General features: G+C 38.5%; 2 protein-coding genes across 7 annotated transcripts in view; one reads left to right on the top strand and one right to left on the bottom strand.

Annotated features, from left to right (window-relative positions):
* Positions 1 to 7,270, top strand: part of slc44a5b (solute carrier family 44 member 5b) — a 44,695-nt gene extending 37,425 nt beyond the window's left edge. For 3 of the 5 annotated variants that reach the window (XR_003693403.1, XR_003693404.1, XR_003693401.1), the window contains 10 exons: positions 472 to 564; positions 1,491 to 1,578; positions 1,884 to 2,146; positions 2,363 to 2,457; positions 2,554 to 2,657; positions 2,747 to 2,820; positions 3,133 to 3,203; positions 3,766 to 3,853; positions 5,142 to 5,226; positions 6,918 to 7,270. Coding sequence is in view for 1 of the 5 variants with exons in the window: in XM_028588026.1 (XP_028443827.1) it covers positions 472 to 564; positions 1,491 to 1,578; positions 1,884 to 2,146; positions 2,363 to 2,457; positions 2,554 to 2,657; positions 2,747 to 2,820; positions 3,133 to 3,207; positions 3,766 to 3,853; positions 5,142 to 5,226; positions 6,918 to 7,027 (1,075 nt within the window). In the remaining 4 variants the exon portion in view is untranslated. Of the gene's footprint in view, positions 1 to 471; positions 565 to 1,490; positions 1,579 to 1,883; positions 2,147 to 2,362; positions 2,458 to 2,553; positions 2,658 to 2,746; positions 2,821 to 3,132; positions 3,208 to 3,765; positions 3,854 to 5,141; positions 5,227 to 5,541; positions 6,798 to 6,917 lie in introns of those variants that run through there. The other 2 variants (XR_003693402.1, XM_028588026.1) reach the window with 2 other exon arrangements.
* A 2,722-nt stretch (positions 7,271 to 9,992) lies between these two features.
* LOC114561789 (LIM/homeobox protein Lhx8) lies at positions 9,993 to 17,024 on the bottom strand. Of its 2 annotated transcripts, none has more exons than XM_028587892.1 (8): positions 16,840 to 17,024; positions 15,401 to 15,526; positions 15,081 to 15,202; positions 14,204 to 14,424; positions 13,077 to 13,180; positions 12,319 to 12,414; positions 11,022 to 11,211; positions 9,993 to 10,361 (listed from the first exon to the last, which is right to left on the bottom strand). In XM_028587892.1, the coding sequence occupies exons 1-8, from the start codon at positions 16,918 to 16,920 to the stop codon at positions 10,285 to 10,287; spliced, it is 1,017 nt and encodes a 338-aa protein (XP_028443693.1). In that variant the 5' UTR covers positions 16,921 to 17,024; the 3' UTR covers positions 9,993 to 10,284. The 2 variants fall into 2 exon arrangements, with proteins under 2 accessions (XP_028443693.1, XP_028443694.1); XM_028587893.1 differs by lacking the exon at positions 16,840 to 17,024 and adding an exon at positions 16,080 to 16,411.
* Positions 17,025 to 26,030: the final 9,006 nt, after the last annotated feature.

Genomic DNA, 26,030 nt, shown 5'->3' with positions numbered 1-26,030 from the left:
TGTGAAATAATTGAAAACATGTCTTATATTTTAGATTCTTCAAAGTAGCCACCCTTTGCTTTTTTATTAATAAGGGAAAAACTTCCACTAATTAACCCTGACAAAGCACACCTGTGAAGTGAAAACCATTTCAGGTGACTACCTCATGAAGCTCATTGAGAGAACACCAAGGGTTTGCAGAGTTATCAAAAAAAGCAAAGGGTGGCTTCTTTGAGGAATCTAAAATATAAGACATGTTTTCAGTTATTTCACACTTTTTTGTTAAGTACATAATTCCATATGTGTTCATTCATAGTTTTGATGCCTTCAGTGAGAATCGACAATGTAAATAGTCATGAAAATAAAGAAACACATTGAATGAGAAGGTGTGTCCAAACTTTTGGCCTGTACTGTATATATACACACACACACACACACACACACACACACACACACACACAATTCAAAAAAATATGTCTTTCTTGTTTTTAGGGCCATCAGCTACATCATGTCCACTCTCTTGTACCCGATCATCACCTTTCTCCTTCTGGCCATTTGCATCGCTTACTGGGTCGTCACAGCAGTGTATCCTTCAAACTGCTGGTTCATCGATGAACTGTTTCATTCAAAGAATTCTGCTGCGTTCATCCAGTCTGCAGTAGTTGAAACACTACATCAAGTTCATTAGGATTATCCGCACGGTCATAAAGAAAAATCTGCTAGTAAACAGACCATGCACTGTTGTAGTTGATGTAGTTGTAGAAAATTGCTAGGGCTTCTTTGACTTGGTGCTTTTATGTTTTTTTTTTTTTAAAGCAAGAGCAAAATGGGAACAAGTGTGTGTTGGTGTGTCTCAGTAAATAGTTTAGCATAGACCTAGGCTTGTAATGCCTGGATGAACAAGAGGACTCTGTGTAAGTATGGAGGAAATATGTATTCATAATTCAAATTGAAAGTCCAAAGAGAAATTGAAAGTCCAAAGGGAAAACAAAGCGAGATCAAATTAAAAATATTATTATTTTTTTTTTTTCATTTGGCGTTGGCTTTTGAATTTAATATTTGGCTTTTGAATTTCAATTTATCATTGGCTTTTAATTTTCATTTAATATTTGGCTTTTGAATTTCAATTTAACATTGGATTTTAATTTTCATTTGGCTTTTGAATTTCAATTTAACATTGGATTTTAATTTTCAGCCAAATGAAAGCCAAATGAAAATTAAAAGCCAATGATAAATTGAAATTCAAAAGCCAAATATTAAATTCAAAAGCCAAAGCCAAATGGAAAAAAAATAATAATAATATTTTTAATTTGATCTCGCTTTGTTTTCCCTTTGGACTTTCAATTTCTCTTTGAACTTTCAATATGAATTATGAATAAATATTAAAATGTATATATAAATATATATATATAATATATATAAATATATTAAAACCAAACAGAGTTTGTTTTCAGGGATTGCTGTGTGGAGGAAATGTCTCTTTGTGTTGCCCTTAACTAGTTTGACCTCAGCTTCTTAGCATCATCTGGCAATGCAGTCTACAAGGTCGCACCTACTGACGATAAATGCATGTATGCCAACCTCACATGCAGTCCAAAGGTTAGTTCCACATGCCACTTCTCGCACTGTGAAATGAAACTGTAATCAATCAAAGCATGTGTTATAGCTTCTTCTTATTGCCTACAAGTAAAATCTAATAGCTGAGCGTGACTTTTTAAAATCAATCTCTAAGGCTGATGGAAATAGAGTTCATATTAGTCACTGATGCTTAAAAGTCACACCAGTGTTTCTCTTTGAGTAGTTTAGCTTGTTATGAATTAAGTGTAAAAGTACTTAAACAAATATTAGGTCACATTACTCTTATCTGACTGCACCTCGAGATCAAATCTGTTGCTTTCTTTCAGACATTCAGTCAAACCAATATTACCAAAGTGTGCCCCGGGTCACAGTGCATGTTTGCCTTCTACGGTGGAGAAAGTGTGTACCATCGCTACATCCTAGTCCTCCATGTGTGTAACCTGTTCGTGTTCCTCTGGCTGGTCAACTTTACCATGGCGCTGGGCCAGTGTGCCCTGGCCGGGGCCTTCGCGTCCTACTACTGGGCCCTGAAGAAGCCAAACGACATCCCTGCATGCCCCCTCTACTCCTCTTTCAGCCGAGCCATACGGTAGGGAGCTGTAACATACCACTATTGTCCATGTCAAAGTTAAGCTGTCCAATGCTGTACACATATTTCTTTACTCTTAAACGACTGGTATGAATAAAAGTCCAAAAAACGACAGGATCAAAAGAAAGGATTTTTCAGTACAAGCATCTATTGAATCCACAAAGAATCTAACGCAAAGTTAAAATGTCTAATACACCATTTGGTTTCTCGTGTCAGTTACCATACAGGTTCTCTTGCCTTCGGTTCTCTGATCCTCTCTGTGGTTCAGATGTTCCGAATTGTTCTGGAGTACCTGGATCACAAACTGAAAGGTAAGCTGTAACTCTTAAAAAACACTAACACTAACTAACCCTAATCTTTACACAATTTATTTCCAATGGGATGTTGATAATTGATCATTTTTCCAGGTTCTCAAAATGCATGCGCTCGATTTGTGCTTTGCTGCCTCAAATGCTGCTTCTGGTGCCTGGAACATTTCATCAGGTTTATAAACAGAAACGCATACATTATGGTGAGTTACGAGACATCGACATGGATTATTTTAAGTATCTGTTAGCAGTTCAGTTGTTAGTTGAGCTGGCTACTTTTCTCTCACAACAGATAGCAATATATGGAAAGAACTTCTGCACCTCTTCCAAGGATGCTTTCTTTCTCTTGATGAGGAACGTTATTAGGTAAGGCCTTATCTTGTAGGTCTGTGTCCGATCCATGCGTCTAAAAGAGATCAGAGTGCAAATGACTTGCTGCTGAGACACACTCCGTTAACATGCCAGGCTAAGAAAAATACAAGATGTTTCGATTTTGGCTAAAAAACAATTGAGAAAAAGGTGTGGATTTGCTTTATGTAATTCAAACAGTCAAGAAATGAGTGTTTAAAGCAGTTGCACATGTTTCCTCATTAGCCTACTCATCATGTATTTAATGCTGTGTGCACTTTCTGTACTCCGTCTCTCCTCCACTCTGGCTTTTCTCTGCCTCCTCTTTAGGGTGGCTGTCCTCGACAAGGTGACAGACTTTCTGCTCTTCTTGGGAAAACTGCTTATTTCAGGAAGTGTTGGTGAGTTTCATGCCACCTGCAGTCTGTAATGTGACATAAACCGTGGCATGGACAAAAAACTGCAGGAGAGAGAGAATGAGATATCCTCCTAACTGTAAGGTGGATGATAAATCCTCTCACTCAGTTTTTTCTGCCATGCTCATACTTAATTTCCACTCAGTTTGTGTCATTCTTAGTTGAAATGTACTGTTGCACATGTTTTCTGCCGGTCTGTGGAAAAAAAATAAGTCTCTTTAGGAGGCCTTAAATTCAGTTCAATTACTGAGAACTTAATTTAAACATAAATCAAAATGAATCCTAGAAGTTACCCATACGAATCCCTGAACATCAAAAATAGTGCGCTATTTGTCCAAGATGTATTGGTCTAAATGTGTGTTTGTAAACCCTTAATGTTTCCCCTTTCAACCAATTTAAAAAGCATCTTAGAATAAATTATGCTGCTTGATTTGTCCAAAAATCCCTTATGTATTTATGTTTGATCTTAAAGGATTTATGAAGTAACCCTTTTTAAGGATTGGACAAGAAATTCGACTGCCATGCTTTTTTTTTTTATGTTTTCCAGGTGTTCTTGCTTTTTTTTTTTCACACATAAAATACCAGTCATTCAAGAGGAGACGCCATCCCTAAATTACTGCTGGGTCCCTCTTCTGGTAAGGAATTTAAGAATGTGGGCTATTCAATGAAGAACGACTAAATCAAGTTTCTTTGGGAGGATGAGGCATGTTTGTATTCTGACTTGAACTATTGACTGTGCATATATAAGATTGGATAGGTAGGTAGGTAGGTAGATAGATAGATAGATAGATAGATAGATAGATAGATAGATAGATTTTTATTGATCCCAAAAAAATGGGAAATTACCATGTATCCAGATGCCCCCCTATGAAAAAATGGAACTGCAACACAAACTAATATATTTATTCATCTCTATTCACACACACAATGAGGCATATTTTCAGTTGTGATTGAACTGTAGTTTTTGAGTTACTGTATAGGCCAACTTTGATCTTGATATATAGGCTAAGCATTCTGTAGCAAATAACAACAAACCCACTATTAATTACATTATCTTAATGCAGTGTAACTACTTCAGCATGTAAATAATGCACCTAAAATACAAACGTAGGCGAGGGCATTCAGCAATCGCTATCGAATCAACAGCCGTGTGCATTTTATCTCGCAGGTGAAGAATACAACCAACGAAAATAACCAGTTAACTTAATTTAAATTTGCACGACCAGGCTTAAATGAACTGACAACATAAGTTATATCACTTAGAGTTCTCAAGGACGTACACACACATTCTCAACTGGCTAGTTATCCTCGTGTGTCCTCGCTATTCTCCAACATGCACTCTAACAATGAAGCCCTATTTCTGATAGCGTGGGGGACAGAAATGTTGCGGTCAAATCAACAGAGAGGAAACACTGTCCTGTAATCATGTTTTGTTAAAATAACTTAAGATTATAATGCAGCTGGAGCATTAGTTTGGCAAAAATTTGAAATGAAAATTCTTCTGCTTTTCTCACAGAATATACCACTAAAATATTTATATAGTTTATCTTGTGCCTTTACATTTGTCACATTTTTGCACATGGATGGCACTGATTACATTTAATAATTTAGAATGAACTTAAAATGTAGCCGTCTAAGTTTGTAAGTAGTTTGTGGCATAGATTAATGCTCAGTGGGTGCACACTGGGTTTCATATTTTTTTCTTAGTTGTGGAAAGTTGCCTTTAACACCATTTCAGTTATTTAGATCAGATTGCATTGATTGTTGCACAAGGTAATTAGTTGTTTTTGATGGATTTAGTGGTTCATATTATTCTTGATGTGTTTGCTGGAATGCAGATTGTTGTTGTCTCATGATAAAACAGACTTTCAGAATAAACGTTGACAGTATAGCATACTGACTTCAACCTGTTGATTCTTTCAGACGGTGATATTTGGATCCTACATGATTGCACATGGCTTTTTAAACGTCTTTGCCATGTGTGTGGACACGTTGTTCCTGTGCTTTTGTAAGTATGAGGATTGTTTCAGTACTTTACATGACCCAATGTGAGAATAGGACTATTTGTACTGATCACTGCTAATGTGGTTAAAAAGGAAATGCCAAGTAGCCTGTCAGCAGCTGAAAATAACTCTTCTGCTTAAAAACGGGCTCTTAATGACAACTAAAATAGATTCCTGCTCATTCAGCTCTCTAATTCCTGCCTGACCGTTTTGAATATTTCTCTCTGCTAAGTCTTTGCTTTGCTTTCTCTTTCTGGCTGTCACTCTGTCTGCTATTCCTGCTCCTCCTGTCTTCTGCTGTGCTGGGGACCTGGTCTCAGGTGAAGACCTAGAGAGGAATGACGGTTCTTCTTCCAGGCCCTACTACATGTCTCCTGGCCTGCACAAGATCCTGCGCAAAGGAGAGGAGGGTGCCAAATTATGCGCTGCCTCTTGAGCAATGTGCGGCCACTTTTACTGCTACTTTAACTGCTGACTCTCTCACTCACTTCTCCATATCTGCTGTATGTGTTGGGGTCTGGACATTTGAGAGCGAGTACTGTAGGGCTAAACATCAACACTGGATGAATCCCAGTCAGGAATGGCTTGGACATGAAAGGACATGCTTTTACTTCGGTTCCTCCCAGAAAAGGCATGGGCGACTAGAAAAGACCAGTTTCCTTACTCTCTTGAGCCAACTCAGATACTTGCCTTTTTTTCTGCCACGCTTATTTTCTTCTCTGTATTCTCTTCTGACCTCTGCCTTACTGAGAGGGTACATGCTAACTCGCAGGACGGACGCACAGGCTAAGATGAATATGATATGAGCATTTTTACCCAAACAAACATAAGGACCTTAAGATGTACAGATGCCACTGATGGACTATGGCATAAGGCTTTACCATTTAAAAAAAATAAATAAATAAATAAATTTGGTGGACTTATGGGGCACACCTCTTGTCGCACTTTGGTCTTCTAGTGTAAAATCATGTTTTGTATGCACTTTGACATGTGGGAAAAGAACCATGTGATTTATTTCTTCTGTCAAGCATGATTATTTTGCTGGCTGTTGATATTTACCATTGGCTTTATATGTTGCTTTGATCCACCGTATTTATACTAACACAGATCCAAAAATGGTGTGTATTTCTGCACTTAGCAAAACCGGTTTCTCTTATTTTACATAATAAAAAAAGAAAAAGAAGGTCACAATCATTTCAAAGTTTCCATTATAAAGATCAGCTCACAGATGTACTGTAAACCAGACAGAGACTTTGTGGGAGGTTAAGACTTCAAAATACATTTTATGGTTTTTGCTTACGATTTGAATAGAACAGTTTCCAGGAAACTTCTGAATGCAGCCACTAGTTTATGTGCCTAGTTGTGAAAAAAATAAAAAAATAAATTGTTCCTCTTATTCTGTGGTTTTAGACCTTACTCCAGGAACCTTTTTTGCGATACAGTTTATAAAAGGATGTCAAAGCCATTTTTGGTAAATTTTTTTATTGGATGGTTCAAATGTATTGTATTGCGAAGTATAATACACGCATCTATCTGGAGGTTATTCAGTGTTCTTTTTGTATAGGAGAATTTTTTTTATCAATGAAATCCAATGAAAATGTGAAATCCTTTTTTTTGAATAAACATAAATGGTTTAAGTTTTGTCCAGTGCAATTCCCATCTCCGTTTTTAACCCGTTGCTCCTGCTGCCTCCTAGTGTGGGATCTGGAGGCGAACGACGGCTCTCCCGACCGGCCCTTCTACATGAACAAAACCTTGAGGAACATCCTCAACAAGAAGAACGTCAAGAAGACGAGCAAGAAATAGAGAAAAGATGAAAGGTGGGGGGGAGAAAGACTTCAGGTCATGTACCAAAGAATGGTACAAGCCCATGTGCCATTAAATAGTGTACACAAGTTGCAACTGTGCACTATAATGACCAAACCGATAAGCAATTCTAATAATTAGATTCCCACATGCACACAATTTATGGACCTGATAGTCAAAACAAGTCTAGTTTTGAATGGTGTACAAAGACACACCAAGTTCTTGTAAATATAAAAATTTTATTTTATTATTATAACTGAAAATATATATATATATATATATATATATATATATATATATATATATATATATATATATATATATATATATATATATATATATATATATATATATATATATATATATATATATATATATATATATATATGTGTGTATATATATATATATGTGTATATGTGTGTATATATGTATGTATAAATATGTATACTTTTTACAGCCACAGTTGTACTACACAGTAAGTTCCTATTGGAATGAGTGATTTCTTTCTTTATTGAGATTGTGGTAAATATCAGCTGTTTTTGCTCCTAATCTGTTGTAGTTGCCAGTTCTTACCACTTGGTGGTGCCAGTCATTAGTAGACGTCTTATGTGTACTGATGTTGAGGCGTGGATGCACTGCTGATTGAACTAGTTTTTCCGTGAAATGGTCAAACTTCAGCTCGTCTGTGTATTGTGTTATCACAATTTTTGTCTCACATTGAGAAACGTATTTGCCACTCAACGTCCACTGTTTTCATATTTAACTCCCAAGGACATAATGGCACAGCAGTTCAAAGTACTTCACTCTTTTAAGTGCCTTTTTCTTAGAATTGCCACATTCAGTGTCTAATTGCATCCTTGTGCTACCATAGGTTACTTGAAGTTTATATTTACATAGTTTATTTGAAAAAGCTTCTCTAATTTTTAAAAACATATCTTGTTAAAGGGATAGTCAGCAGCCAGTGACGGCTTTCCAGATGTTAGGGGTTGAAGTGGAAGGATGCTCTGTGTTTTGGTGGTTTGGAAGCACGTCCCTTAACCATAAAGTCGCTATTTATTTTCTCGGCAGCAGCCTGTGTGTCCAACCAGCAAAGAGTGCAGAACCTCAAGGTGTTACACATGGGCCACCTACCATTACAACATGTGCTCTTAAAGTCATACTCCCCCAAAATGTATCTTATTAGTATTAACAAGTCACCTCCTTTTTTAAAAAGTGGTTTCCGTTACAGAGAACAGTGGCTGTGGTCCTCATGATTCAATGTCAATTATAACACTAGTAAATGTTTCCACCACACCTAAATATGGCTTAATATGAGGCTTTTGTTTAGCAATATCTGACAAACAAATATACAGCTAACTGCACAAGCTACAAACGCAGTGTATTTAGCCGTTCCAAAAAATAAAAAAATGAGTGTCTCAAACAGACTGAACATGCGGACGGAGAGCAGATAAATTTGCCTTAAGCTGCTGAAGAGGTTTGAGAAGTTTCTGTGATCATTTTTAGATTTATTCCGTAATATGAATGACCACACTCCTGTAGAGGATAAAGTATCACCCTAATTCTGAAGATTACTGAACAAAACGGAAGAGCAACAGTTCTTATTTCTAAAGTAAAAGCACAGCTCTGGCATCAGACAAAGCATCCATGTCGAGGTCTGTTTGCCTGACTGTTTGTATTACTGGCGAGCCGGTAACGTGGACGGTGCAGTTTGTTTGATGGATTTTTTGATTAGTTGGTGAAATCCCTGATTTTTTTTTTGATTAGTTTTTTTTTTGTCTCGTCTGGAAGAATTTTTCTAACAAAGTGAGTTATTCACAGATTTGGGTGTGACCCGGTTGATGGTAAAGTCACTGATAAATAAACGAGTGACACAAGCTGTTGGCAGTTTCCCACACTTTGTCCGTGTGTTTCACAGACCTCCAAACTTCTGATGAGGTTTTTCTTTTATTTCCTAAATGGATGTATGCATCATTGGGATGATGCTAACCTTTAAGAGATCTTTGAGATGTGACTCATGCTTGTGAGTCTTTGTACCGTGTTTGTCGAACCCGAGAGCCTGCCCTCATGGTGCCTCAGAGTGACAGCACCGCCAGGCTCACACGCCTTCTGCCGCCGTTTGAGCTGAACACGCTGGGACACGTACAACATAACCGTTCAGTAAAAGCAAAACAACTCTGCTCGTGTATCCGAAAGGAGAGAAATGATGCATGTAGTGTTCAGTGTGGCATATTACACGTGTAGCATGAATAACTACTGGTCTCCCAGTTGAATTGTTTCTTTATGTCCATACAGCTCAGGTTTAGTTTCCCATAAGGGTGAATACCTAAGATCTGATAAGTGAAGTAAAAACTGTGTTTTTATATGCCTCCCCCCCCCCCCTTCCCTTGCATGTCTGTAAATTAGATTCTTTTGGTCAACCACAGTCAACAAGTAGACACAAGAAAAACGGCTCTCCTTGTTAGAATGTGCGTCTCTTACCGCAAACTTTTAAAAGTCAAACTCTGAAAACGCAGTGCTCAAACCTGTCCATACTCCAAACAGTTCTTATTTATTGTGGCTCATTTGTGCAGAAAGCTGACAGTATAAATGCCTCCATATATTTTATTTATACAGTAAAAATTGCATGTGTGTTTTAACAGAATATATTGCCTTCAAATATAGATGTTTTTGTACTTGTGTTTTCATCAATAAATAGTTGTTCTACTATGCATTTACTTTATTTCCAATTTGTAAACATGCCCATTCAGCTCTTAACACTGCAGCATGTCAAGCTGTCACTGGATCTGACCAGTAAACTATCGGTTTTCATTCATCCATTCCGGGTTTGTGAAATTAGACATTTATTTTCAAAACAGACTTCACATACAATAAATAAATAAAATTGCAATATCCAAACACTGCTATACAAACAATTTCAAGTTCACCTTCATAATGAGTTGACATGGGGGGGTGGTGGTGTTCACTTAGAGGAGCACGGTCAAACTGTCATCAACTACACAAACAAATATAAATCTATAATGTTATATGTCACAATCCAATGAGGTACAATAAAACCTTTCCAATTCCACATTATACAGAACAAATAATAGTCCTCCGTTATATGATCTACCGTGAATTTAGTGTTTTCAAAGAATGTCAACATTTAATGAATTACTGACAGTTGAAGTAAAGGAAATGTGGAGATCTGAATACTGCTGCTGCTAAGGACGACCGCTGGTTGATTTGTGTGTGTGTGTGTGTGTGTGGGGGGGCGGCGCTCAGGCGTGAGACACAGGCAGGGAGGTCATGGCGTGGGCTGGCAGCAGCGGTTGAAACATGGATGGAGGGGAGTGTACTGCGGGAACACAAAGAGAGAGCACTTGAGTCGTTACAGTTACAGGTTACATTTCATGAGCATAGTTTGTGGATAACCGTATCATTTTAAATATGTATCATTCCAATTAAGTTTAGGTTAATTCATCGAATAGAAAAAGGTATCTTTGTATACATTATATTCTGAACTTTATATAGCAACCTTAAAAAAATCTTTTGAAAACTCTTCAAATCCGTTTCGATGTTCATCTTATAACCTGATATTTTTGAAAAATCATATATGCTCTCCTTTACCTTTTGGAAGAGATTTTTTTTTTAACATTACTTAAATATAACAATATTAGCAAATAAGCTTATCTTTTTCTTTGGGCTCATTTCTGCCACTCACTTCTTCTCTTCTTTCTGTGTAATGTTCAGAGCCAAACATTCAATCAATAAAGCAAATAAAGAAGGCGATAATGGGGCAACAACCATAGATCTAAAATATTATAATGTTGGGGGGCAACCTTTCTTAGTGCCTCCTGTTAGTCAAAATACTCAAGGTGAAGTTCCATTTAAATAAACCAGAACAATATAATATTTCAAATGTTAAAATAGGAATTTGACACATTTTTTTTTTTTTTTTTTTAGTAAGCAGTGAACCACAGTAAAACAGTATCATCGTGACAAGGCTGGTGCTCACTGTCTATGAAGGAGTGTAGTGCAGAGAGCATTGATCCCTCCGGGCCTCCGTACGCTGTGTACTGCAGCTCCTCGGGGGTCGGGGTGGGCTGCGAGAGGCGGCTGGACTGCAGGGAGGTCAGGGGGTTGCTGGAAGTGTGGTTGGGGCTCACGTGCTTCTTGTGGCGCGCTCTGCAGTTCTGGAACCAGACCTGTTGATTAACGGGACAAACGCCTTTTTTTTGTAGGGATGCATCTGACGGTAGCGAGCCGTAAAAGAAGAAGCAGTGAATACGTTGGGTAATCATGTTAGCTTGTAAACTGTACAAGCCTTTATCTCTCTGCCAAGAAATCTGATGGAGTGACCGTCGAGGAGACACTTCTGGTGAGTAAAACCAGCGTCACTATCGAAACATTGTTAGCAGTGGAAAGTGGTTGAAGTCTCAACCAGTAATTTAAAGCTGTGTGTGAGTGGAAACACAGCCAGTTCTATCCTATACAGTAGTAGAAGAAGAAGAAAAATATGTGTGTTCTGGTTCTTACATGGTTATACTGATTATTTTGTGGGCTTTTCCACCTTAATTTTGACAGGACAGCTAGGTAAGAGAGAGGGGGAAGACATGCAGGAAATCGTCACAGGTCAGATTCGAACCCTGGACCTCCGCGTCGAGGCATAAACCTCTCAGTATATGTGCGACTTCTCTGCCCACTGAACCAACCCGGCCACTGGTTGTACAGCTTTTACCAGTGCTGGAAAGTAACTGAGTACAATTGCTCAATTACTGTATATACTATTACTTTACTTGAGTATTTCTATTTAATGCTGCATTGCACTTCTACTCTACTACATTCCAGAGGAAAACGTAGTACTTTGTACTCAATTGTCAACTACAGTTACTGGATACTTTGGCGATCCATATTTTGCGTACATTTAAAAACATATCTTGTGAAATACAGCTTTGCATTTAACTGTGAAGCAGAATATAACGTATTTAAAACTAGTTTGACCTCAACCAGCTACACCATTTAAAATGCACAATAATCATAAACCAATAATATATGATGTCCAAAAAAAAATAAGTTGACTATTATATTTCTTTTCTTTATTCTGCCATTCAGGATCATTTGACACAATCTGGTATTATTTGAAACCGATAAAAGCTAATTTAATGGTCAAATTGATGTTTTTCTTTTGGTTTTGTACGTGGTTTATCGGCAGCTAGTTAAGTTTGAACGTTTGCTTCTCTCTAAGTAGTATAGGATCCTTCTGTATATTCCATCATCCATATTCATCCTTCATGCACCGGCCCTTCACCGACCTGTATGACTCTTCGACTGAGGCCCGTCTGCTCCGCCAGTTTCTGCAGCGTTTGGGCGTCTGGATTGTTGTCCTGAGCAAACTGGGCCTGCATCACCTGCACGTTCAGAGGCAGAAGACGCTCAATAACAGTTACATTTGATTAATTTAAATAACACGCAGGCTTACTATGTCGCCGCGTGAGGAAATTAACGTTGAACTGCTGGGTGGAGATTTGACCAGCTTTTGGTTTTGTGGAACACTGCTGTTAACATGTTTGTGGAAATAGTCAAATAAATACATTTATACAGATAAATGTCAATAAAAACATACTTCCAACAACAGAAAATCCAAACATTTTTGGGTAATTTTGGACTATAAATTATAGTACCCTAAACAATGGACATAATTATTACTATTATTATTATTATTAAGTGAGGAAAAACTGTACAAAGTAAATTTAAAAACAAGCATCCTTGTTTGTGGCATTGTACCTGCAGCCCATTTGTTTTTATTTTGTTAAATAAATGCTTTACATTTGAGTTTATTCAAATGGACACCTGCTTTTACGTTTACCTTGTATGCTCAACCTTTATTACACACATTTGTAATTCTAACAACATTTTAAAGGATGAGGCCAATGTTTTTGGCTCAGTTATTTTAAATAATGTTTAAATTATTTAAAAATGTATTGAGTTCAGTGTTTTCCCAGCAGAATTGTCGTATGTATACGTATGTGTTTATCTATGTGGCGTCTGTTACAGGAGGACGGAGGTTAACCTGCAGCTGGTCGGCAGTGAAGCTGGTCCGAGCTCTCTTGGAGGGTTTTGGCTGGTTGATCTCCTGTTCAGTGGGTACAGCCCCGTCCATGTTAACACTGTTTCCTGCAAAGAAGATTCTCATATTAAAAGATCTTAATATTTATATTTAAAATATTTATCACAGAATATGAAATCTATATTACTTTGAAATGCAGCATTTTAAAACCAAAAGGGCAACATGCAATGACCATATTTAAACCAAGCCATTCAAAAATGGGGAAAAGTTAACTTTGATTTAAAATAGATAACTATTGTCTGGACATGATAGCCTATAAATGGTTTTGTACGTTGATTTTAGGCCTTTTAGTAATTTCCATATAGACCTAATCAAATCAAATCAAAACTTTTATTACAGACTCAAGGTCCAAATCACCCACAACAACTAATGATTTCATATCATTAAAACTGAATATTCAACTTCTCTCAGTAGCTTGAAGTGAAAGGAATGACTGATTTTCAGTTTTGTCTTAAGTGATTATTTGTAACCTATTATTATTATTATTGGCAATAAGGGAAATAGTGTTTGTTTATGTCAAAATATAACAAATATGTAATGTAAAAAGTCTTGGATGTACTTTAACCTTTGTGTTGTCTTCCCATCGACCATGCAATGTTTTGTTTTTCTGGGTCAAAATTTAAAATTCAAACTTATTTTTTAACATTTTGGTCGACTTTTCGACACCTTTGTCGCTTTTCCTGATGTTTATGTTGATTTTTTTTTTAACATTCTTTTATGAATTTATTTTCAAATGCTATAAAATTGAATACAACACCCAAATTCAATGAAAGTAGTGAACTGATCATTTATTTTACTGGGGGAGAGCGTTGTATAGAACTATCCACGTAATTGTTTTATTATTTTTTTTTTTTTTTTTTTTTTTTTTTGACAAATTTGTTTGAAAGAAACCCAAAAATTCTGATTTTAGAAACTTTTTGAAAATGGGTAAAATTTGACCCGAGGACAACATGAGGGTTAGGTAACTGTTCCGGCCTCTAGAAAGTGCTATATGGGCTAAAAGTAAAAAAAAAAATAATACATTTAAAAAAAATTTAAAAAACTAAGGGTATATGCATCGAGTCTGTCACCTTTCTCCGCGGCCCGCTTGAGGTTGTCCAGCATGCAGTCGTAGTGGACCCTGCAGAGCACCTTCTCCTCCACCAGAGCGAACTCCTCCCCGGTGGACAGCTGTCTCTTGCAGGAGAAGCAGGCGAAGCAGGCCAGGTGGTAGACGTTGCCCTTGGCCCGGCGGACCCAGTCCGTGGAGTGGATGGTCCGGCCGCAGCACGCGCACCACGTGCCGTATCTTCTGCAGGGGAACGTCAGGGTGAAGCAAATTAGACACCCACGCGCAGGAGCTGCCCGAGGGCATTTAATAATAGGCTTCAGCGCCGAAGACTTGTTGCTTTTCGGCTTTTTACTGACTGATGCCAATTTCCATTAGGCCATGAATGAAATAATATGGTGTTACCCCCGCAGAATTAGCCTAGAATGTAGGCCTAGCATTGACCCCTGCAGAAAAAAACTCCGACCTAGGCTCTAGCTCCAGAGATAAAGTAGGCCCTGGTAAATGAAATGAATCAAAGATTAAAGTGACTCTCAGCTTTAGTCTTTATCTTCCTCCTCCTAGTGTAGGCACACAATATTTATAATACTAAAAATTTCTCCATCTATCTTTTATATGCGATGATGGAAAGTTACAAAAAAAGTTTCAGTTTGGAATTATTAACTGAATGTAGGCTAAATAATTACAATTAAAGTTAAATAAATATCCTGCCAAAGCAAGGTGACATGTCAAGTCCTGCGACTATTATTATTATTATTATTAATTATTATTTTGTGTCAATATTCCTCGATTTGCAATAGAGAATGTGTGGCCTAATTATTAAGAGGTCCATTCAATAATTTCGTTTCGGTAGCTTCGAATGTCATTTGAGCAGCCTTAATAAAAACCGATGCACATACCTAAAGTAATCCAGTTTACAGAAAACTTCTTTTTCTTTGATGTAACAGCTCGCGTGGCTGCCAAGTGAAGTCTGGCACACGCTGCAGGAGAGACAACGCACATGCCAGCACAAGTCGTTAACCTAAAGCAGAGATGGGATGAATTAGCACAAGTCAATCAGGCCCCATGTTCACGCATGAACACCAGCGTGAGCCTTCAAAACCACAGAAATCCAAACGCAAACGAGGGGAAATCAGCCATAATCCAAAATTAAATGAAAACAGAGTCCTCGGGAGAAAAGGAAAAAAAAAATCTTGCACACCAAAAAAAAAGTGTTTACCTTTAATAAATATTTATCCACAATTTCCTCGTTGCAGCTCGCGCACACAGCGCTGCCTGACAGAGGCGCAGATGCCATCGCCCGCAGCGACGACGCGTCTTCATCCAGAACTTCCACCGACGCGCCCTGAAGGGATCAGACCTGCGGTTAGAAAGTGACGCACACGAGCGACCCTATACAGCACAGCATGGGCTACGTAACGTGTTTGAACTCAGCTCATGTTCACAGTCACCAAACTCGTAATACAACTGTCACATTTAAAATAAAAATACTATTCTCAAATTCTAGGTTTTTCTGGCTCAGCTTCATTTGCTTAAAGATTTGTGACAATAATGTATCTTAAAACAAGCTCAGTTTACAGAATAAGATATGCAGCCCAATGCCAAAAAAAAAAAAAAAAAAAAAACGAAATCAAAGTGAACTTGTTTTTTCACTCATTAGCCTGCCTAATTAGCTGAGAGGATATCATCTCGTATGCTCATTTGGAGTATAGGCCATATATGGCGCAGACATATATAGGCTTGTTATATTCCTGTTCTTTTGATGTAGTCAAGACTATTACAAACTTTACAAAAAAAGTTTAAAAAAAGTTTAAAAAAAAAAGGCCTCTCGTTCTCAACATGTTTTGGAGAATACAAAAAAAAACGTTTTAGCTAGCCTACAACAATTCCATTCCTACCATAATGTCTCTCCTGTCCTCAGTGCACGCGCCTAGCAGCTCTTCGTCTCCTTTGCAATCTTCACACATGACGAGAAGCTACACGGCGGGAAGAGGACGCAGCTCTGTCCGACCGTCGCAGCTGCCTTAAATGCCCCCCTGCTCCTTCCCATAAATATCATGCCTTTCACTTCTCACCATGACAACGCCGGCGATTACCAAAATGACATTTAAAAAGAGAGGGATAGACATTACGTACGTAAACAGACAACACTCGAGCTAATACCTATCCTGTGTGCATTATGTTCTTGAGATCCGCATTTGTGATTCGGCAACTGCTCGCTTGCGTGCGCGCGTGACACGCCGACCCACACCAATTTCACGAGTCAATCAAAAACAAAACAACAACAAAAAAAAAAAAAAAGGTCTCGTGGGGGAGAAGAGCATTGATTTTTTTAATAACAGCAATTAAAAGGCTAAGTTCGCCATAAAACGTCTACCCGGGGCAACCAAAAGGTGAAGAGGTCTCATTAACTACTTGAGTTTTTAATTGCAGAATTCAGGGAGGGGTAATTTGCATTACGAAATTTCTTCAAATTGTGAAAATACCGTGCTGTCAGCTTGTGGAAGGCCGGCTTTTAATGACGGACGGAAGCCCACTTTGATTTAATTGGCAAAGCAATTTCGCCTCTAATATTTAATTTCCGACACGGTCTATATACACTGAGTCACACCTCAACCTGCTGATAACAAATACGGGCTCTACACGTCTGTTACTCACCTCATCGTTGGACAACAAAGATCCGTTTTCAGTCTCGTTAACAACGCAACACTCTACTTTGACTTCACTTTTCCAGCGCATGTCTGTCCAGGAGTGTGAAGCTTCCCACTTTCAAAGTAAAAGTGATGTTATTCTTTCTTTCTCCTCCAGGATTCCTGTGTGGCTGTCGCTCTGCCCTGAGCTGTTTCCAGAGGGCGGATCATAATTCATATTTTCCTGTCCTCTGTGGCCGCGCCTCCCTTTGGAAATACACTTATTGTGTGGTTTCATGGGAGTTTTTTTTTTTTTTTTTTTTTTTTTGGGGGGTGGGGGGGAGGGGGGGGGTACAAACTCTGTCAAATTTATATTCTTGTAGATATTTTCAGATCTATTTTTGATTGAAATGCCAATTTGCCAAGTAGGCGAACTCCTGGAATAACACGCAGGCAACATAATGAATTGTAATAGTAATAACCACAGGAGAAAGTAGGCTACATCTTCTACTTTAATTGAGTATTTTATTAATAATAATAATAATAATATATAGATTGTATATTTATTAATCCTACAAGGGGAAATTACAATGTTTTCACTGTTGTTATTACACTGAATTACACACACAGTACCTATACATGCACTAAATGGAGAGATGTCAGAGTGAGCTGAGGTAAGAGCACCTTGGCAGGGCCAGTGCCAATTGGAGAGGTGCCAGTTTACCTCTACCATACTTTGGTCATGAACTGGCACCTCTCCAACTACCAGTCCCACCTCCACCATATAATGGTCCACATGGGGACTTGAACCAGCAACCCTCTGGTTCCCAACTGTACTCCCTACTGACTGAGCTGCTGCCAGGATATGTTTTCCATCTCTACTCTACTACATCTCTGAGGGCAACGTTGTACTTTTTACTGCATTATTTACCTGACTGATTTAGTCACTGGTTACTTTTGACATCAGGCTACATATAAAACGTAATTCTAATAAAAGATGATGCCTTTTTATGAGTTAAACTACACACATCACTATAAATACTTCAAATTAGCTCCACCACAACCTGGCCATGATGATCCAATAATATAAAATAGGTTAGATAATAATATAACACTCTGAAAGGGGCCGTTCTGCGTAAGAAGTACTTTTACTTTTGAATGCATTTTGCGGCATTTTGATAATTTCCGTGAGGGGATCAATAAAGTATTCTGATTCTAAACCTTGAATGCAGGACTTTTACTTGTAATTAAGTATATATCGAAATGCATCTTCCACCCCTGGTAATTATCCCTTGAACATTATAATCCATAATTTATCTGTTTATTGAAGGCTGTCAACACAGTCTGCCAGTTTGCTCTCACAGACTATCCCTGACTTCACTCAGTTGAACTGAAAGTACCTGACCTCGATGCTACTAAAACTGTATATATTTAATTGCCATGACCAGGTTAAGCTGTCAGGCCAGTGGTTCCTAATCTAAATGGCCAGTGAGCCCTTTAAACGAAGCAATGTCTACTTGCAGACCCTCATCTTTTACCCTTGTATAATATGAATAAGTTAAAGAGGCCCGAATAGAAAAAAAATATTCCATAATCCTGAAGAGAAAAAAACAAATATTACAGTAAAATCGAAAAAAACAACATAATTTGATGTTGCAGAAATATGTTTTATTTCTGCTTTCCTATCAATTGCCCTCGTCTAGCTTGTGGCAAAGGGAAGCGTTACCCTTCTGTACTTTGTTTTTACATATTGGGTTTTAAAAATATTGGCTGATTTTGCACTTATTATCATTTTAGACATGCAGCAGTGTGGTCTGTGGAAACCCAAACAATGAGGAAGTAAAGCCAAAGTCAACTAAATACAAGGGTTAAGTGTACTTGAGTATATGAACCACCAATGCTCTTTGGCCCTCTAAGGGATTTTGCATCCTCACAAAATAAATAAAAAATGGCCGCCCACTTGCTTTAAAGGTCCAGTGTGTACCGTGTTTAGTTGTTCATTATCAAAATCTGTGTTGCCCGTTCACAAACTTGTTTTTCATGAATATTTACCACCACCATCAATTCCAAGAATTCCTCTTGGCTTGAAATGTTACATTTGCGTTTGCATGAACTGGGGTAGACGTTACGTTAGCCGGTAAGGGACATACAGGACATACTGCTCCGCCTTACGTTTTCGCTGTCACATGATAAACTCACAGGTGCTGCTAATGCTGCTAATGGGTATCGTAGCTTCCCGGCCCCGGCAAGTTTGAAGAAGGAAACATGGAGGACCACGCATATTCAAAATCCAAATTTCAGGAACAGGAGTCTTCTTCTTCTTCGCCCAGAAAGAGAAAAAAGGATATTGAAAAGAGCAAGAGACTGGCGTAAAGGCTACCGTAGCTGTAATACGTACTTTGAACTGCGTGGTGCGAGACAGTTGATTGCGATATATGATCTCAATGCTACATGGGAGAAATTCCCACACATTGGACCTTTAAATCTGTATGCAATTCGTGTTAATCTACATCCAAGCCACGGCAGAAAGGGGACACTATGTGTTCTTTTGATGGGTAATGCAGAAACTTCACAAGGATTAGGATGACTGGGGGAGTGGCAGGAGTCTCATAAACAAACTCTTAGGGATACTAGAAAGAAAACACACAGTTGCTTACTTTTTGAAATCTTTTTTCACTTACTCATTGAACCCAGTCGCTCACGCAATCCCACCCATCATCACTCCACATACACACACACGCCCTTCCACACCAACCACCGCACACACACACAGGAAAAGGCCATCTTCTGATGGGATAACAGTCCGACCTGCACCGGCATGAGTCTGCGTCCATATCGCACCATCTCAGAGGTATAAAGGAGTTAGCGTGCCTCCATCGAGATGTGTCCTGTTCCACCTGGTGGAGATGAATGCTCTTTATCAGATAACAAATCTCAAACATTGCAGAGCAGACAGTTCACTGAAGCAGCCTGTGAGACAACCACTCTTCTTTCGATCCGTCTATTGCTGCAGAGCTCACAAGAACACAAAAGTCCTGAAAAATAAAATGCTTTCTTTTGGCCCCTGTGACGAGTCCAGATGGAGAGGTCAAAGGTGAGAAGAGAGATGTAATGCCAGCAAGACAGTGTTACTGTGGAGTATAATGTCAAAAGAAATAATACCTACCTGAAGAGCATTTAATCATGAAAAGACTAATCCTTTCTCAGACATGAAAGTATTTAACACTCCAACGCACCATCTGTAGAATACCTGATATGAACACAGATGTTGGGAAAGATGTACATCCTAGTGTGTAACACCAGTTGCATGTTTTCATTTTCTACATTGCATGGCTCACTTCCTAAATGTTTTGCGTGATGTGGACCAGACACAAACAATGTCTTATCTGTCAACAAATGTTGTCTTACTGCTCTGCTGCTTTACGTCTGGCTGTGTGTGAGGCTGCTGCATACAGTATAATCTATCAATGCTCCATCAATAGGTATGAGAGGTGGGAAGTAGGTCAGTGATTATGATGGCATGCAATACGGTTAGAATATGCAGACACAGCTTAGGAGGATTATGCAATCTAAGAACTCACAGTGTTACATTTAATAAAAGCTGCTTCGACAGTGAATGTTCTTAGTATTTTTCCATTACGTGAAGTCTTCCTGAAGAGAAAGTGCATGTAGGAATGATACGTTACAGTTTTTCTCGATCGCTTTGGCACATTTACTGAGACTTTTAATTGTCAAAACTCAAAGTACAATCCTCACACCACATGCACATCACTCTGCAAAAGGCGATCACTCGATCACTATAATCAACTCCTGTTTCAAATGTAAATAAATCCATTAGTGAATAAATTATTGCCATCAAAACAAAAGGTTCCTTTATCATTGCTTAGACCAAGACAGTCAAAATGCAAAGACATCTTGTTATCTTTTAGTGTACTCTAAAAGGGCGATAGTTATCCAATCTGTAATATCGTCCAGTTGCTAACATTGTATAATTAGGCGGCCGAGTAGTATTGATGACAGCCACGGCACACACTATACTTTCTCAATGTATTACACACCAGCCAACCACAAATACACAAAGGAAGCTTGTACAGAAAAAGAACAACAGCAAAATTATCAGGAACTGTTGTACAAGATGTGCAAGAAAAAAGAAAATATGTGGCAAATGTATCAACCTCAAGGGTCATCCAATCTCCTCTCTGTCTGGCCACAAGATTTTATCGACATCACACCTGATATCCTCCTCTGCAATGCAACAAGGGAAAAAAACTTTTGGCATGACGCAGCCATCCCCTGCAACAATGTGCTGTAATATCCTCACCTGTCACCTGTTTGCGTTTGGTAGCTCTAAATGGTGATGAAATTGTATCGTTCCTCATCTAGCCTAAGTCTATTCATCTGAAAACGTGCACAACAAAATCACATACCTATTATGTATCTAATATATACATTATGTGACAGGTTGTTGTGATTGTTGGTTGCTCGATTTTGCATGTAGGGATTTGTACAATGAGCATGTGAATAATTGCATTTGAGAATAATATGATTCAATAGCAAATGAATGCAAACGATTTTGATCTGCAAGGCTTACTCGGTGCATTTTCTGCCAAAGCAATGATAAATGACTATAGTCATGTGAACAACTGACATAATGTTGTCGTATAGTTTGACAAAGTTCAATAGTCAATGCAATTGAGAAAAACTGTAATAACAAGAACTTTTCTTAATCCTAATGTTCATTTTGGGATCCTGAAAATCCAAAAACATACTTAAGATTGTTTCATCAGTTCAATACTTCATGACCTTCCCTATTTGTATGAGAATTACTAATAAACATGATTGTGAACTGACTTGTTTCAAATTCTCACGATAGAAAAACACATTAGACCTCTCTGGGGTCTAATTGTATGGTGGCCCTGAGAGGCCACAGCACGCAACAATAAGACAACACGTGCAAATAAACCACAGCACGCACTAATAAGACAACACGTGCAAATAAGACAACACGTGCAAATAAGAGAACACGCACTAATAAGACAACACGTGCAAATAAGACAACACGTGCAAATAAGACAATACGTGCAAATAAGACAATACGTGCAAATAAGAGCTACTCAATTCCGAAAACTTTGAAACAAATTGTCAATCGGCAACGATTTTTGCCAGACTGCCTATATTCGAAATCTAAAGAGTTCATTTCTCGCCTAAAATGTATTCAGAAGTGAATTTAGTGATGAATAAAATGGCGAAAATTGTTAAAATTGTCCTGTTGTTGGTCTGTCTATGTACCGGAAAGCCAATGGTTGAGGCACATGTGCATCACTTAAAAGTGTCCCCGGGAAACACTTCCGTTGTGGTGTGGGCTATTTGCATGTGTTGTCTTATTAGTGTGTGCTGTGGTTTATTTGCACGTGTTGTCTTATTTGCACGTGTTGTCTTATTAGTGCGTGTTGTCTTATTTGCACGTGTTGTCTTATTAGTGCATTTACACGTGTTGTCTTATTAGTGCGTGTTGTCTTATTAGTGCGTGTTGTCTTATTAGTGCGTGTTGTCTTATTAGTGCGTGTTGTCTTATTTGCACGTGTTGTCTTATTAGTGCGTGTTGTCTTATTTACACGTGTTGTCTTATTAGTGCGTGTTGTCTTATTTGCACGTGTTGTCTTATTAGTGCGTGTTGTCTTATTTGCACGTGTTGTCTTATTAGTGCGTGTTGTCTTATTTACACGTGTTGTCTTATTGGTGCGTGTTGTCTTATTTGCACGTGTTGTCTTATTAGTGCGTGTTGTCTTATTAGTGCGTGTTGTCTTATTAGTGCGTGTTGTCTTATTTACACGTGTTGTCTTATTTGCACGTGTTGTCTTATTAGTGCGTGTTGTCTTATTTGCACGTGTTGTCTTATTAGTGCGTGTTGTCTTATTAGTGCGTGTTGTCTTATTAGTGCGTGTTGTCTTATTAGTGCGTGTTGTCTTATTAGTGCGTGTTGTCTTATTAGTGCGTGTTGTCTTATTTACACGTGTTGTCTTATTTGCACGTGTTGTCTTATTTGCACGTGTTGTCTTATTTGCACGTGTTGTCTTATTTGCACGTGTTGTCTTATTAGTGCGTGTTGTCTTATTTGCACGTGTTGTTTTATTTGCACGTGTTGTCTTATTTGCACGTGTTGTCTTATTAGTGCGTGTTGTCTTATTTGTGCGTGTTGTCTTATTTGCACGTGTTGTCTTATTAGTGCGTGTTGTCTTATTTGCACGTGTTGTCTTATTTGCGTGTTGTCTTATTAGTGCGTGTTGTCTTATTTGCACGTGTTGTCTTATTTGCACGTGTTGTCTTATTAGTGCGTGTTGTCTTATTTGCACGTGTTGTCTTATTTGCACGTTTGTTTTATTTGCACGTGTTGTCTTATTTGCACGTGTTGTCTTATTAGTGTGTTGTCTTATTTGCACGTGTTGTCTTATTTGCACGTGTTGTCTTATTAGTGCGTGTTGTCTTATTTGCACGTGTTGTCTTATTAGTGCGTGTTGTCTTATTAGTGCGTGTTGTCTTATTTGCACATGTTGTCTTATTTGCACGTGTTGTCTTATTAGTGCGTGTTGTCTTATTTGCACGTGTTGTCTTATTTGCACGTGTTGTTTTATTTGCACGTGTTGTCTTATTTGCACGTGTTGTCTTATTAGTGCGTGTTGTCTTATTTGCACGTGTTGTCTTATTTGCACGTGTTGTCTTATTAGTGCGTGTTGTCTTATTTGCACGTGTTGTCTTATTTGCACGTGTTGTCTTATTAGTGCGTGTTGTCTTATTTGCACGTGTTGTCTTATTAGTAAGTGTTGTGGTTTATTTGCACGTGTTGTCTTATTGTTGCGTGCTGTGGTTTATTTGCACGTGTTGTCTTATTAGTGCGTGTTGTCTTATTTGCACGTGTTGTCTTATTTGCACGTGTTGTCTTATTTGCACGTGTTGTCTTATTGTTGCGTGCTGTGGCCTCTCAGGGCCACCGTATAATTGACCTAAAAAAAAAAAAAAAAAAAAAAAAGCAAAATGTCACATTTATTAGTCTGTGAAGGACTCTTTGTCAAACCCATAAAAAAAGAAAAAAAATGTGTAATATTTCCTTTTTTGGCATAAAATGGTAATTTCTGTATTTTGTCACCTACATCAAATGTGCAAGTCCTGTTGGAAGAGTAATCACTTTGATTGTTTTCTACATTTTGGGTTTTAAAAGGTCAGAAGGAAAGAAAAAAGAAAATATACATTTAAAAGAGGCTAAATGGTCAATTTTGCAGTTGTTCTAATTTTCACACGTACAGAAGTGGAGTCTGTGAGGCCCTAGTCTGGATCAACGTAAGGATGTTTCCAGGATAACTGTCTGAGTGCCGGTGTCCCTCGCCTTGTTCAACTCTGTCCGCTTCAGAAAAGAACAGCAAATTTGGAGCTAGCAAACTACACGTTTTTAAGAAAATTTTGATCGTGCAACAAGGCAGGCATGCTTGGTTCTTTCAGTGAATGATTTTTTAAAGATTTACAAGAAATATGTTTACATTTACTATATAAATGGGACGTTTTGGGACCGATTGGTGGGGATTGCTACGGACAAAGTACACGTGGCGATACACTGGTAAGAACAAATTGTGTTTAATCGTGTATCCAGCCCATTCAAAAAGCTCATGTTACTGTATTGTGTGAACAGTTAACTTTGCAGGGTGCAAATGTTCCACCAAAACAAGTTCCTTCCTGAGACTTTTTTGCAGAGCCACTGTCGCAGCATCCGTAGCATAGTGCCCAGAGGCATTTTAGCCGTGTAGCCAGACCTTACACTACAGCACTGTGGAGATAGGTCTGGCAATGCAAGATTAGTGATGCCCCAAACAAAGAGGAAGTAAAGCCGGTATCAACAAAACACTACAGTTGCATAATTTCTGAAGGAAGAAAGAAAGAACATGACAGACAGTAATAAAATGAAGAAGTAGAGTCACTGTCCCACAAGCCCTTACCAATATCTCCAAACAAGAAAATGTAGTAAGGAGGACTTTTTTTGTTTCGTTGTATCAGACAATTTTCATTCTTACAGGATGTAAAATTGTAAATTGTAAAAGTTGAATTCAAACAGATATACAGGTTGCTTAAATACATAAAGAACAAGGAATGTCGGGGAGAAGCGGAGAGCCTCTGAAAAATCTCCTAATTTGCTACTTCCACATGGACCTTTGCTTTCTCTGGGGCTGCACCTACTCATTTATTTCATTGAAATCAGTCCGAATTGGGGTGGTTTACAATTGACTCAACGAGTTTGCCATGACCTTTTCTCCTTGCTTTAAATGGGTACTCATTGAATCTGAAGGGGGAGGTTGGGGTGCTGTTGGAGGGATGGGGGTGGTGGTGGTGGTGGTGGTGGTGGAGGGGGGTGGGAGTTGCGTTGGCTGGGGGCCGATGGGGGATTGGGTGGAAATCACAGCAGTGAAAATGGCAGTGCAGTGAAAGAGGGGCCTGATTGCATTGGGACAGCATGCGAGAGGGAGCAGCATGCTCAGCCCAATCAGAGCGACATAAGGAAAAAGTGCTCTTATCAACGAGTAATGGCCCACTTGACAATCACACAGGCACAAAACTGCTCTATTTAACACTGATTGCAAAAACTGCTGCCCCCCCCATCTTAGAGCCGCATGACTCCCCGACACCTCCCTGCCACCTTCCAGCTTACAGCCAAGACCCTTTCCTGAATGGAATTTATAATCACTCCTCTCCTATTTCTACGCTAATTGTTATTTTAAGACTTGGGTTGAGTATTAGGCATTCAGTGCTGGTGAAATGTCTGCCTTGATTACTGTCTTTATTGCGAGCATTGGAGGCATATCCATCTTAATTTCACCTTAATGACAGGTAGTGAATGTTTGTCTACCTGGCTGTTTACACTAGTTCATGTCCACTGCCCAGTGTGAGGGAGACCTGCAGCGCACATCTGTACATGTGAAGGTTAAGATGTGACTGAGCTCTGCAAAGCATGTTCTATGCAGCTCTGATGATTAATGAAATACTCTGATATGCAATAACTAGTTTAGTTTCAGTCTCTACTTTATTACGATGGTCTAAATCCCACATTTTGTAGGATCTTATAACATTTTACAACACAAATGTATCATTCACACAGTACCTCACGCGTATCTTGTTTGGCAGCACACACTTTTACATCATTTATACTTACAGAATACCACTGATAACAGTAGCAGT

The sequence above is a fragment of the Perca flavescens genome, chromosome 9, assembly GCF_004354835.1.
Source record: "Perca flavescens isolate YP-PL-M2 chromosome 9, PFLA_1.0, whole genome shotgun sequence".
Taxonomy (NCBI): Eukaryota; Metazoa; Chordata; class Actinopteri; order Perciformes; family Percidae; genus Perca; species Perca flavescens.
Note: the sequence above shows the minus strand (reverse complement) of the source record. Positions and strands in the feature narration are given on the sequence as shown.

Excerpts from the sequence above, each read along its gene's own strand:
- LOC114561789 (XM_028587892.1), bottom strand. The coding sequence starts at position 16,920 with ATGCGCTGGAAAAGTGAAGTCAAAGTAGAGTGTTGCGTTGTTAACGAG. Across the intron at positions 13,181-14,203 it reads CAAGCGGGCCGCGGAGAAAG|GAAACAGTGTTAACATGGAC; the intron begins GTGACAGACTCG and ends TCTTCTTTGCAG. Across the intron at positions 10,362-11,021 it reads ACTACACTCCTTCATAGACA|TACACTCCCCTCCATCCATG; the intron begins GTGAGCACCAGC and ends GTGTTCCCGCAG.